This window comes from Chrysemys picta, chromosome 4, assembly GCF_011386835.1.
Source record: "Chrysemys picta bellii isolate R12L10 chromosome 4, ASM1138683v2, whole genome shotgun sequence".
Taxonomy (NCBI): Eukaryota; Metazoa; Chordata; order Testudines; family Emydidae; genus Chrysemys; species Chrysemys picta.
The window spans coordinates 29,353,443-29,365,827 of NC_088794.1; the positions used below are offsets into that span (position 1 = coordinate 29,353,443).

At 50.5% G+C, this 12,385-nt stretch overlaps 1 protein-coding gene across 1 annotated transcript; it reads right to left on the reverse strand.

Annotated features, from left to right (window-relative positions):
• Positions 1–8,081: 8,081 nt before the first annotated feature.
• IFITM5 (interferon induced transmembrane protein 5) lies at positions 8,082–12,216 on the reverse strand. The gene is made up of 2 exons (XM_005310771.4): positions 10,721–12,216; positions 8,082–8,774 (listed from the first exon to the last, which is right to left on the reverse strand). Exons 1-2 carry the CDS (start codon positions 10,904–10,906, stop codon positions 8,556–8,558), a joined length of 405 nt encoding a protein of 134 aa, XP_005310828.1. The 5' UTR covers positions 10,907–12,216; the 3' UTR covers positions 8,082–8,555.
• Between the last annotated feature and the right edge of the window lie 169 nt (positions 12,217–12,385).

Below are 12,385 nucleotides of genomic sequence, written 5' to 3' on the forward strand. Positions count from 1 at the left end.
CGGCAATTGGGGCAATGAGCGAGTACCCAAGCAGTGGAGCGTGTAAGATGCCTCCTTACTCCCCGCCCCCTTCCACACAGGGTGGGAGGTGAACTCTGCGGACAAGATCAGCTCCTGAAGTCTTTTTCCACAGTTCACCACTAGATGTCAGGGGAGAGCTCATTCAGACTCTGCTTACATATACACTTAAAATGCTACAGGAAGACACTCACTACAATGATGGGAAGGTCTCCCATTGCTGTAGTTAATCCACACCTCCCCGAGAGGCAGTAGCTAGGTCAATGGAAGAATTCTTTCATCAACCTAGTGCTGTCTCCACCGGAAGTTAGGTCCGCATGGCTACATCCCTCGGGGGGTGGATTTTTCACACACCCCCTGAGAGAGGTGGCTATGCCGATATAAGTTTTCAGTGTAGGCCAGCCCTGAGAGTAATCATACAGGACCGCAGGGGCTCTTTCCTATCTACTCTCCATAGGGTTAGTGGGAGGGCTGCCGTGACTCACCCAGCCCTGATCCAGCCACTCTTTCCTGGGCTGCAGATACCTTCCCTTTTCTGCGAAGGTGAGGTGAAATCCATATGTAGATGTTCCCTTCCATGCATAGAACAAGGGGGTACAATCTGGCCCAGAGGGTAGTAATAAAACTGCCCCTATTTGAATTTGCCCTGAGTGACAATAGCACAGTTCCAGGCTTTCCTTTTCTCCATGTGATATAAAGGCAAGGAGAGCTTCTCTCTGTTTCTTCAGAATCTCCAGACAACCCCAGATATGTTCCTAAGGGAAAGGAAGGGAAATGGTTCAATCTGGTTTTTCTTTTCTGGGTTGGTCTCTCCCACCCCCTCAAAACAAAACATTACACTGTTGCCTGGATTCCATTTAAGTTGTGCTTTAGCTCTATCCCATTTATTAAACCAACAGGAAAACTAACACTGATCCCAGGAAACTTCCAGCTGCTGGAAGAGATCAGGTTCAATCAGCGTTGCAAACTCATGGTTGTATTCTGAGTCTCGCAGTAGCTGATGGTTTTTTTAAAGCCCCAGCTCCTGGAGTCAGGTGACTATGTGAGACTTACAGCTTTCATTAAAAACAAAAATATATGTTCCTCGCCCACATGTCCACGGACCAAAGCTTGGAAACATGAACCCTAAAGCCTCAAAAGCCAGAAGGCAAATAAAGAGACCCAATATTTATTGTTTTTAAATGTCATGATTTCTGAGCCAATCTTATGATTTTGGGAGGCCTGACTCATGAGTTTTGAATGCTTAGAATTGGTAATACTAGCGGCTTCTTATACCAGTCAAATACTACATCCAAATGCCAAGGTGCATTAGGCGAGGGATTCTAAATGCAACTAGAAACAATATAAATGAATATTAAAAAGTCACTATGTAAAGATAACATTGCTGGATCAGGACAATACAGAGCAGTTTCCTGCCTTGTATTCCTGGGCAGCCTCCTCTACTGGAATCACATTGTGAGACCTATGCTCCTGGGATCTATCACAAACCACACAGATCGGGATTTGATCCTCTCTGCAGAACAGTCTCAAAGCCTCCTTGTGTTTCTCACTTAGGGTGACCAGATGTCCCGGTTTTATAGGGACAGTCCTGATATTTGGGGCTTTTTCTTATATAGAGGCCTATTACCCCCCACCCTCTGTCCTGATTTTTCACACTTGCTATCTGGTCACCCTATTCTCACTGTTTCCTCCCCATCCTGGCTCTTTCTGTGTTCATAACCCGAAACACTTAATTATTTCTGTGGTGTTTGCCAGCTGCCTGTCTGGCCTGAAGTTCCTCTGGGGATTAAACACCTCTGCACTGAGGACAGGAGTAGCTTGGCCCTGATCCCCCCTCCTCCCCAGAACTGGGTGATGCAGGCTCGGCAGAAATTGTGCCCACAGTCTATGGGCCTGTAAAATACACCAGGCAGATGGGACAGGCAGCTTACTCGTGCAGACTCTCAGCAGGGCTCACAGCAGCCATGGCCCCTTCTTAGTGCCCAAAGAAGGTTAGTTTCACTTTCCTGTGCTCAGCCTGTAGCAATAACACAGGGCTTTTCCCTCCCTGAAACAATCCTTTGTGCACAGAGTTACAGGCTGTGGCGGTATCTTGGCCTCTCTCCAGAGGCTAAATCCTGCAAGTCGCTGAGCACTGTAGCTCTGCTTCAGTAAAACACTTAAGCACTTGGTTAACGTGAAGCCTGTGAGCCATCCTAGTCCGAAGGGCCCACTCCTGCTTTGCTGGACAAGGGTGCTCAGCGCTGTGCAGAATTGAACCCTAGCTAAGGAGAAAGGTGCCAAATGCTCTTCTCCAGCAATTTCTGCAGCTTGTCTTCTGAACAGCGGTGAGTCCTCCCCTAGACACTAGGGCCCAGATCCCCAAAGATATTTAGGCTCAGAACTTTCCTTTAAGGATCTGGGCCGAGGGCCCTCCTGAACCTGAAGCTGAGGTTCACTGAGCAAGGCCTAGGATGTCCCCCTAGAGGAGTGAGGGGGTCTTGCTCCCTCAGACATGGCAGGCTCTTCTCCAGAGACAGCAAGTGTTTTGGAGGGCCCCAGAGAGGCCTTTGTCTTCCCCTCTTAGCCATAGAAAGCTAACAAAATGGCCACCAGAACCACAGATGAGGAACAGAATCCACTTGAGAGCTATCAAGGGCCAAAAAAAGCATCTGAGAAAGGAACTGAAATTACAGCATGTGTGGGTGCGTGGGTGGGTGAGTGTGAGAGAGGGGGTCGCAGCCATGTGGGTTCCTAGGAAATCAAAAAGCAATTCCCGTCTGTCCCTGTGGTTGGAGGCAGCAACACCCAGGGAATTCCTTGGTCCCAGGCAGACAGAGTGCTGCAGAGGCAACAGCTCACGCCTACCAGGAGGAGTGGACTTCATGTCACGCTGGGTGTTTCACAGTGTTACAGACTCCAGGGAGTGCTTTGAGAACAGGCAGAGCAAAGAGGGGGGACCGAGGGGCCCCCGGAGAGCACACAGAACCACTCTGCCCCTGAAATGTTGTTGAGTTACATCCCCCTGAAAAGAAAGGGTTAACAATGCCCTGGGCACACTGTCACAGCTGGAAACTCAGCAACACTGCTGAGCCCCGCTGCTATCCTGTTGTATCTAGGCACAATGCCAACATGTTTTTGGTCTGTACTGACCCTCTTGCTTCCTTCTATCCTAGCCAGCACCGACTAATGCCTGATTAAATGGACCTGATCAGCTAAGCCCCGGGCTTCAAAGGGCCCCCCCATAATTTCTCCCTAGCATGCTGTCTGATTTTGTTTTCCAGCAGCAAAGCAGCACCCCCTCTCCTTGCCCTGCAGAGCAATTTGGGGGACCTGAGCTAGAATCACCAGTGCCCTGTGCCTTGGATAAGATCCACCCTTATTCAGAGCCTTTTGTGGCCACTTATCAGGGCAAACCAGACAAGTTTACACCCACTGTGCATGGGTATAAATGTCTATGTAAGGTGCAGAGCAATGAGGAATCAGACCCCCTGTACTGTGGATTAATCTGAGCCATGTTAAATATTCACCCTTCCCTCATCCTCCCCTGAACCTTCATGTTGCCAGCCCTGCTCCAGAGACTGGGCCAAATTTTGCTCCCTGGTGTGAATCCAGAGCAACCCCATTAAAAACCCCGTGTACTGCAGATACTGTGTGCGGCTAAGCTGAGAATGCCCCATTGTCTTCAGCAGTGCAAAGGGCTAGGAGGGGAAGCACACAGAACTTGCAGCTTGAGACAGATGGAGGAACGGCCTGCTGGGTCCTATATCTCCTGGATCCCTGCACAGTGCACATTCACCCTAAAGCACCAGGTCCCCTTCCAGCTATGTCACTGCATGCAATTGCTATCAGCATTTGTTGTACTTCTTCCTCTTTTGAGTGCAGGCTCAAGGGCCATCTCTCTCTCTCTCTCTCTACCTTTCCTCCCCATCTCCCACTCTTAATGTTTCAAACCAGAGCATTTTAAAGCCACTCCCTGGTTTGGCAAGATGCCGTCCTGTGTAAACAAAACCCAGAAGCCTCAAACTAACCTCGATGGAGTTTATAAAAAGCCCCAGAGCCTCTTTGTGCCACCAGCAGCATGTGGCAATGTTTAAGGAGGGAGAAAATAAGAGTGCCTGCCTTGTAATTAGGCTGGCTGTAAATTAGGTCCTGTCAGAGCAGCACAGCCACTAATCAGCACTGGGCCGCTAGGCCAGGGCGGGGTGGGAGGAGGCAGCCCCCCTGATAACAGCCCTGAGGGCCTCGAGGTTTCAATCCATGCTTAGATCCTGGAGGAAAGTATTTGAGAAGGAATTAAAATAACCTGCTCTAGACGGGGCAGGGAGTCATGGATTCCCAGCTCCCTGCCCCGTTGGGGGAGAGCAGCAGAGACAGGATGGAGCTCCCTCTTCTCAGAGAGCCTGAGCTGTAGATCCCCTCTGCCAGCTGACCCCACCGGGGCCCTGGGAACACTCCCCTTCCACAGCCCAGGGCCACTTCCCGTCAGGATAGCCTCGGCCCGGCTCCTGCCGGGATGGCCAGTGGCAGGCTCCCCTGGGAGAGCGCAGCTGGCAAGGGTCCCTTTGGAATCTCAGCGGCTTTCAGGCCAGCTCCTGCCGCCCTTTGTCACACTGAGCAGGAATCAACAGGGCCTCTTGCAGAGTAAGGCAGTGCTCGGTGTGCATCACAGCTGCATAATGGCTGCTGGTGGGCAGAGACCACGGCCTACCATACTGACCAGTAGTGTCTCATTGGTTTTTTGGACTCCCCCGTCTGTCTGTATCCATCTGTGGTCTCTTGTCGTATAGTTAGATTGTAAACTCCTTGGGGATGGGACCATCTTTTGGTCTGGGGCTGTACAGTGCCCAGCACAGTGGAGGCCAGGGCCATGACTGGGACACTCCGATATTATAAATAATAAAGAATAGTACTCCCCAAATGAGCCCAGTCCTTACCCCGAATCAGACCAGGATTCACCAGCTCCACTGGTGGCAGCAGCAACGGAAGCTGGAGTATAAACAGGAGTCAGCCAGCTTGTCCTGATCTCCTGGGGAGATCGTGCAGCTCCACCCCTTTCCAACAGCAGGAGCAATATTGGCCATGGGGCCCAAAGCCTAAACCCCTCTTGGCTGGACCCCACCCATCCTCTGAATGAATCACCCAATAGACTAGGGCTGCACCAGCATACGTGGTGCCCCACAGAGTCACCTGGTATGGATCTGGGGTGCAGCTAATGGGCGAGACTAGTAGGTTTAGAAGGGAGATCCAGTGGAGAAGCAACTCGTGCTGCTGGACCCTACAACCAATACTGCAAGGGAATTTGCCTTTCCTTTCTGCTCAGGGGCGTGTGACACTTGGGGCTTACTCTTACCTTGCCTTGTTTGTCCCTTGGACACCTCCAAGCTGTACCCTACCACCCAGAATCTGGTGATTCCCAAGAATGCAAAATATCAGATGAGTGCCAGGTCACAGAGAAGAGAGGTGGATTCGGGGGAGTCACTATTAGGATGTCCCTTCAGCAACAGTGACCATCAAAGCTCCCAGCATGGCTTGAGCTGACCATGGACATCAGAGTTCTCTGCCAATCCCCAGGATGGCCTGAGCTCACTGGGGCATCTGAACACACACAGTGCAAGCCCTGGCTGGGATGATTTAGTTGGGGTTAGTCCTGCTTTGAGCAGGGGGTTGGACTAGATGACCTCCTGAGGTCTCTTCCAACCCTAATCTTCTATGATTCTATGTCCTTTCAGTGATATCCCTGCCAGCCTTGGAATGCTACAGGGACCGCCCGAGGAGTAAAACAGAACAGCCCAGGTTATCTACAGAAATATCACAGCGTCTCCACCCTAGGAGACCACAGGAGGCAGGGGTAGCAGGAGCCCAGCTAGGCTACAGCCAGATTAATTGGCTGCCTAACCAGAACAACTAAACTCTGGACAAAGATCAATGGTGAACAAACCAATGAGAAGCCAGTTAGCGAGCCAATCAAGGCTGCAGTGAAAGGCAAAGAAGTGGCTGACTGGACATTCTCAGCATTGGCCATAACCAGAGTTCCTTGCATGTTTTGGGTGTTGAATCTGTGTACTAGCCAATCAGAACTCTGCTTCTTCGAGTCTGGCAGCCAATGAGATTGCTTGGTTGGCAGGAGAGGCGCCCCCATTGGCTTCCAAAGTCAAAAGGCACAATATTTGGCTGATAATGATATGCTACAATTCTCCTGGAGTCTCTACAGCTTTGACAATGTCAAGCTGCCCTGGGCTGAAAAGCCAAATACACCAAGAGGAGCATTAAAAGCAGCCTGCAAACTAGTTACCCACATCTGTGGGGAAAACCCACTGTTGTTCTGTTCAGCTAAAAGGGGCCCCTTCTGTGGGAAGTCTGGGGTACCCCATGTGCAAGGCAGAGGGGCGGAGCTGAGCGAGTGTGACTAAATATCAAAGTTCCTTCAGGACCCCAGGGGGATATTTAATGACATTTGACAGGCCAGGAGATGGAGAAATAGTAAATTGCTCCCTGAGATTCCCACCCTGGTTCTCTCAAGGGATGGGCAAAATTCAAAGGGGGCAGAGGTGCTGTTCAGATGCTCATCATGCCCTCTGGATGCTTAATCTTGCCTTGGCATGGGGAGAGGGACTAGATTCCCTCTTCAGCCTTCCATTTCTATGATTCTCTGAACCTCACCCCAATTCTCCAAAAGTGCACTGTCAGGCAGGACATTTTACAAAGATGGGCAGATTTCCATTGCTTTATGCTTCCACCCATGCCAGAAACCCAGCCAAACAGCCTTCCTTGTGATCATTTGGATTTCCCATCCTTGCTCCTGAATGGAATCAAGGCACGGCAAAAATGAAAAAAAAAATCATGAAGGAAGGGGCTGAGAGATTTTCAAACCTGAAAAATGTTTTGGGTGAAGGTTCAGGTTGGTTCTTCGTTGATCAGAACCAGAGCACCCATCCCTATATGGGAATCTTCAGTATAATGAATTTGTAAGTCATAACTAAGGCTAAGATTTTGTCATGCATATTTTTAGTAAACGTTACAGACAGGACATGGGCAATAAAGAAAAATTCATGAAAGCCATGACCTGTCTGTGACGTTTACTAAAAATATGCATGACAAAATGGGTCGCCCGGGGTGCTTGGCTCGGAACTGCAGGGTCCCCACATCACTGATAGCTCCAAGCTTGGGGGCACCCCTGCCACCTGCGGTGCCTCTGGCTCGGAGCTCTGGGACACCCCTGCCAGCCATGGGGCTGGGAGCTGCGGAGCACCTGTGCTGCCCGCAGTGGCCGGTAGCTCCCACGACCCCGCTGCCCGTGGCGGCTGGCAGCTGCGGAGTGGCCCCACTGCCTGCAGTGGCAGGGAGCTCCCAAGGCCCCACTGCCTGCAGCAATCAGGAGCTGCGGACCAGCCCCGCTGCCCATGGCGGTGGGGAGCTCCCGGGGCCCCACTGCCCGTGGTGGCTGGGAGCTGCAGATGGGCCCCGCTGCCCGCGGTGGCTGGGAGCTGCGGGGCACTCCTGCCGCCCTCTGTGGCTGGGAGCTCAGGCCCTACAGTTCACAGCTACCAGGCATGGGGGAACCCTACAGCTCCCAAGTGCTGGGGCTCAAGTCACAGAGGTCTCTGGAAGTCATGGATTCTGTGACTTCCGTGACAAAGTCATAGCCCCAGTCATAACTCAATTCATATTAGGTAATCTCTCTCAAACCCAAACTACCATCTAGTGGCCTTGGTCCCTTAACAGGAACTAGGGATTCAGATTCAAACACCCAGGCTCATTTCTTTTCTCTTTCCCCCCTTGGGCACGCCCCTGTATTCACTAGCCTCCCAGATCTAGTCCCGACATGTACATTGCAGCTTGAGCCTCCCATGGTGCAAAGGAGGGGGCAGGCCTGGATTAAGACCTAGGTTCTACAGGCCCATGTTTAGACCCTCGAGCTCTTGGAATCACATGATCACAACAGAATCTGAGATTTCATTAAGAAGAACAGTCAGTTTCTAGCCCTTCTGATTGGGAAGTTTGAAACCAGGACCTCAGGGTAACCAAGTAACTATGCCCCATTTCCATTAGCCATTAGAAACTGCCACACATAGAGAGACTTGTGATTTGTGAAGTTATTTAATCACTTAAATAGTAACAACCAAGGTTAGACTAATGGCGCAGCCAGCGTTAGACACAGTAACAAAAGAATAGGGTTCCAAGGGAAGTCGATAACACCCCATAGCCAAGATCCCAGGACAAATAAAGACCAAAGGAGAAGGAAAGGAGGAGAGGAACCACAGTGCACAGACTCAGCTATCTTGAGCACGAGTCCATGCAAACTACCAGGATGCAAAAGGAACTATTTTCACACCTCAGACCACATCAAAGGGCAAGCTGTGAAATGAGTTCCGGGGCACATGAATACCTCAGTGGTGCTTTGTAGTTGGTGTGAGGCATTGGTTGCTTTGGGTTACAACAACAGAGGTTGCAATGTGCGGTGGTTTGGTTTTCTGGGTTATACTGGATTAGCAGTGTTTTTAGGAGGCTACCAGAGTGGCCCACATGTGTTTCCAGGAGCCCGCAAGGCCCCTGGATCACTTTCCGTCATCGTCGTTAGCGAACAACTTGTAGTTGAAGAAGTCCATCGATTCCTGAGCGAGCTTGGAGAGGTGGATCACACCTGTGATCACCAGGGCAATGAGCAGCAGTGGCAGCAGCAGGCTCCACACCATCGCCAGGATGTTATAGCATTTGGCTTTGGAGCTGAAGCGGCGAGCGGCCTCGATGTCACCAGCCACCTTCTGATCCCGTGCCTGCAACAGCCAAGCCAGGAAGGGTGCAGCGAGTTAGTGACATGGCAGAGGAGGCAAAGGATGAGGCAATGCCCTGAGAGCAACGCAATCGAATTACAAGCATCAGAACAGGCTGCAACCACCCACTGCAGCTCTCAGTGGCTGTCTGTCACTCACCTCACTTCCATCTGCCCCTTGCTCTGGAGCTGACTGTTCTCTCCCCGCTCCATTCTCTCTGAACTTCTCTGTCAGCCTAATCCAGTGAGTCTAAGCAAATAACTGACACCTTCTGCTGGCTCCCTCACCGGACATGTCACAGCAAAGCAGACTCACCCACTCACCAACTGATAACTTACCCCTCCTTTACCATACACATCATCTCTGAATTTGGCCCGCTAAGTCTCAGCTGGTGTAACTCAACATGAGGAGGGGCCAGGAGAGAGGTCTGCAACTAGAAACATCACAGGGCACTGCAAGAATGTGTGAATTAAAGTAGTTCCCATCCCACTTTAATTTACACCTTCCTCCAGCTCCCTGATGTGTTAATTAAACCACTTTCAGCTCCCTTATGCATCAGTAAACGATTTACAGCACCTCTGACCTTAGCCCACTGTCTGCCTCTTTGTGTCTCAGCTTTATCTCATCACACACTCACTCACACGCTCCTTTGTTGTTGGCATCTCTTAGCAAATCAAATCCAAGGAGGAGCAGTCTCTCTGATGTCTGACCCTATATGAATGATCCTCAACAGAGAGATCTGGGAACAGAACCGTTACTCTAACCCTCTTCTTCCCCCAGTTCTCTAGGAAGTGCCTCTTGCTGACTTCATTAAATCCATTCCCAGCAGTTTAGGATATACCCCTCCCCCATTCCTGAACAGAGCAGATTCCCAGCTGCAAGGTGTGGGATACGGAGGAGTCCCTCCACATGGATCATGGTCCCTGGGCATCCTCTGGAGTAGAGAAGTCAGTCCCCAGAACCTCATTCATATATGGATGGCACTAATTATGGGATAACAGGAAAGAGTGATTGCCAAGACAGCACGCAGCTTCATTGATGTGTGGCAATCTAGCTGGGGATATTATTTAGATGATACACACCAGCCTCAGCCAGCATGAGGACGTGGTGCTTAAGGATGCTGCACCAGCACATGGTGCTCACATAATTCCTGATGCTCTTTACATAAACACTGCAGTCAGCTATCCTGCCCCATCACTGCCCTTTCAGACCCAGCCACTGAATCAGGAGGCTCAGGCAGTCTGTCCTGGAAATGCCAGAGCAGCTGTCACAGATAGTTGTATTTTTCACAGTATTTTTCCTTTTTAAAGGTAGAACTCCAGCTAGTGGGCAGCACTGGGCAATTTCCTCCGCTAGGACAGTGCTAACAAGGTGAGATTTAGGACTGAGACAAACTGAAGCCAACTGCCGATAACAACTTTCTACCGGGTCACAGTAGTGCCAGTAGGGCGGTACCCTCTGGTACGCAGTACCGGCAGGAGATTTTTTAGCGGGTACGGGGTACCGGAAAGACTTGGGGCTAGCCCCCTCCCCCTTCGGAGGGGGGAGGGTCATGACATTCTTCCAGCATCTCCTAGATTTTTCACATCACTTCCCGATTTTAGGGTATATTACAACTCAGAGAACAGAGAGAGATCCCAGAATCGCTAGGTAACCTGGGTGAAGTTTATAATTCCTACCATAATCCCGGGGAAATCCTAGCATCTCCAGGTCAACTCAATGTATCATTCTTACATCTTAGTGCATCTAGTCTCTAAAGAGACCCCCAGGAAGGAATCTCCATGTAAAACTAGATGCACTGAGATGTACACTTCCTAGCCGAGTCCCCTAGGAAATCCTGAAATCTCCAAGTGACTGGGAGACATGGACACAAAAGGGTCCGTTTCTGCACTAGAGTCAGCCTTTATGGGCTTGTGTAGAAGAGGGAGAGGAGAGATGGGCTGTCTTACCTTGACGGAGTAGGCAAGAGCCACTAAGCCAAAACAACAGAGGTTCATGTAGATGGTGTTGAAGATGGACCAGATCAGGTGGTCCCGGGGCACTACGGAGGGTCCGATGGTGATGACGGTGGGAGAAGTGTCCTGCTTGCGGGACGTCATGGGCAGGTAGTCCTCACGAGGGTAAGACGTGTCCATGGTCCTGGAAGGCGAAATCCTCAGCTCTCCTGTGGTAGCAGCCTGTAAGGGGAGCCAGTGCAGGGCAGGTCCTTTTTATAGTCTCTGCCTGAGGCACAGCTCCATCTCCCTCTATATATAAAACAGGGAAATTACAGCCCTCGCCTGGCTGTGGTTATCAGAAATGTTTGGCCAAAGCTGAGAGCAACATACTTGGGTTTGTAAGCCTGTCCTCCCCTGATTGTGTATGGAGCGCTTTTTATAGCCTCGTGGGCTGAGGCCTCCCTGTCAGCCTTTTCCAGAGAGCTGGGCAGCTCAAGGCACTGATTCAGGAACCCGGCTTCGAAAGGACGTGCTGCAGATCCTGAGCCCTGCAAAGGGCCATGGACCATACAGGATTGTGCGTGGCAATTCTGTGTTATAACCCATCAGGGACAGAGAGGGAAGCTGGAGGCACAGCAAGGTACGTGTACAGGGCAATACAAGTGCATTGAAAGAGCTCTTTCTTCTCAAGCCCTAAAAGATCAATAACTTCCCAGAGGGGGTTGCATTTCTCCTGCTGTCTCTATATGTTTTTCTGGGTTTTGCATTATCCTTTGCTAAATATTCTAAAATGTACGATTCCCATTCATCTACAGCTCTGAGACCCAAGGTGACGCCCCCACATCAGAAACTTCACAAATGAATCATCCACGAACGGTAAAGCACTTTGAAATGGAGAGCTGCTGCCAAGGCTAGGGAGGGGCTGAAACAGGGCCCTAACGGAGCTAGCTTTGCAAACCCCTGGCTAGACCCTCAAAAGTATTTAGGCACCAAAGTCAATGGGAGTTAAGTGCCTAAATACCTTTGAGAAATTGGGCCCTGTGCCTATCCTGGAATGAATGCCCCATAGAAGTGTTCTCCAAGACAGCTCCAAGGACTGTTCGAGCAAGGGGCTATTGTTCATGGCATGGGACTGAAGTACTTATATTCAAGGAGGAGATGTGAAGCCAGCATCTGCCCTCAGTTACATTGACGTAAAAGAGTAAAATCTGCTCCACAGGGTCCATTCCAGGCTGGCAGATATCCAGGTCAAGTTTTCTTCTTCCAGAGTCCAGAGCAGGTTTTTTTACCTCTCTGAAACCCCAGGGCTCAACCCTAGCAGTGGCTGGAGCAGCTCTGATCATAAGACCAACCAGACTTCAGTAAGAGTAAAGACAAAGCAGCAGCAAGTCTAATATTTCTAACGTCTCTGTGCTCAGAAGTTCTGGCTATTTCAGTGCAACCCCCAGTAATTCACAGGAATATGCTGGTGTTGTCTTTTCAGGTTTGACATTGGCCATCAGACAGCTGTCACACTAAGGATTCCAGTCTTTACCAAACCAGGTTGGCTACAGGTACATACAACTCTCACAACCAAGAGATTGCTGCCTTTCAAAGTCGCTTGCCCAGAATAAAGACTAACTGGATATTGCAGTTCAGGGGATGGGTTGCTTAGGACTCAGGCACCCTCCACGTATC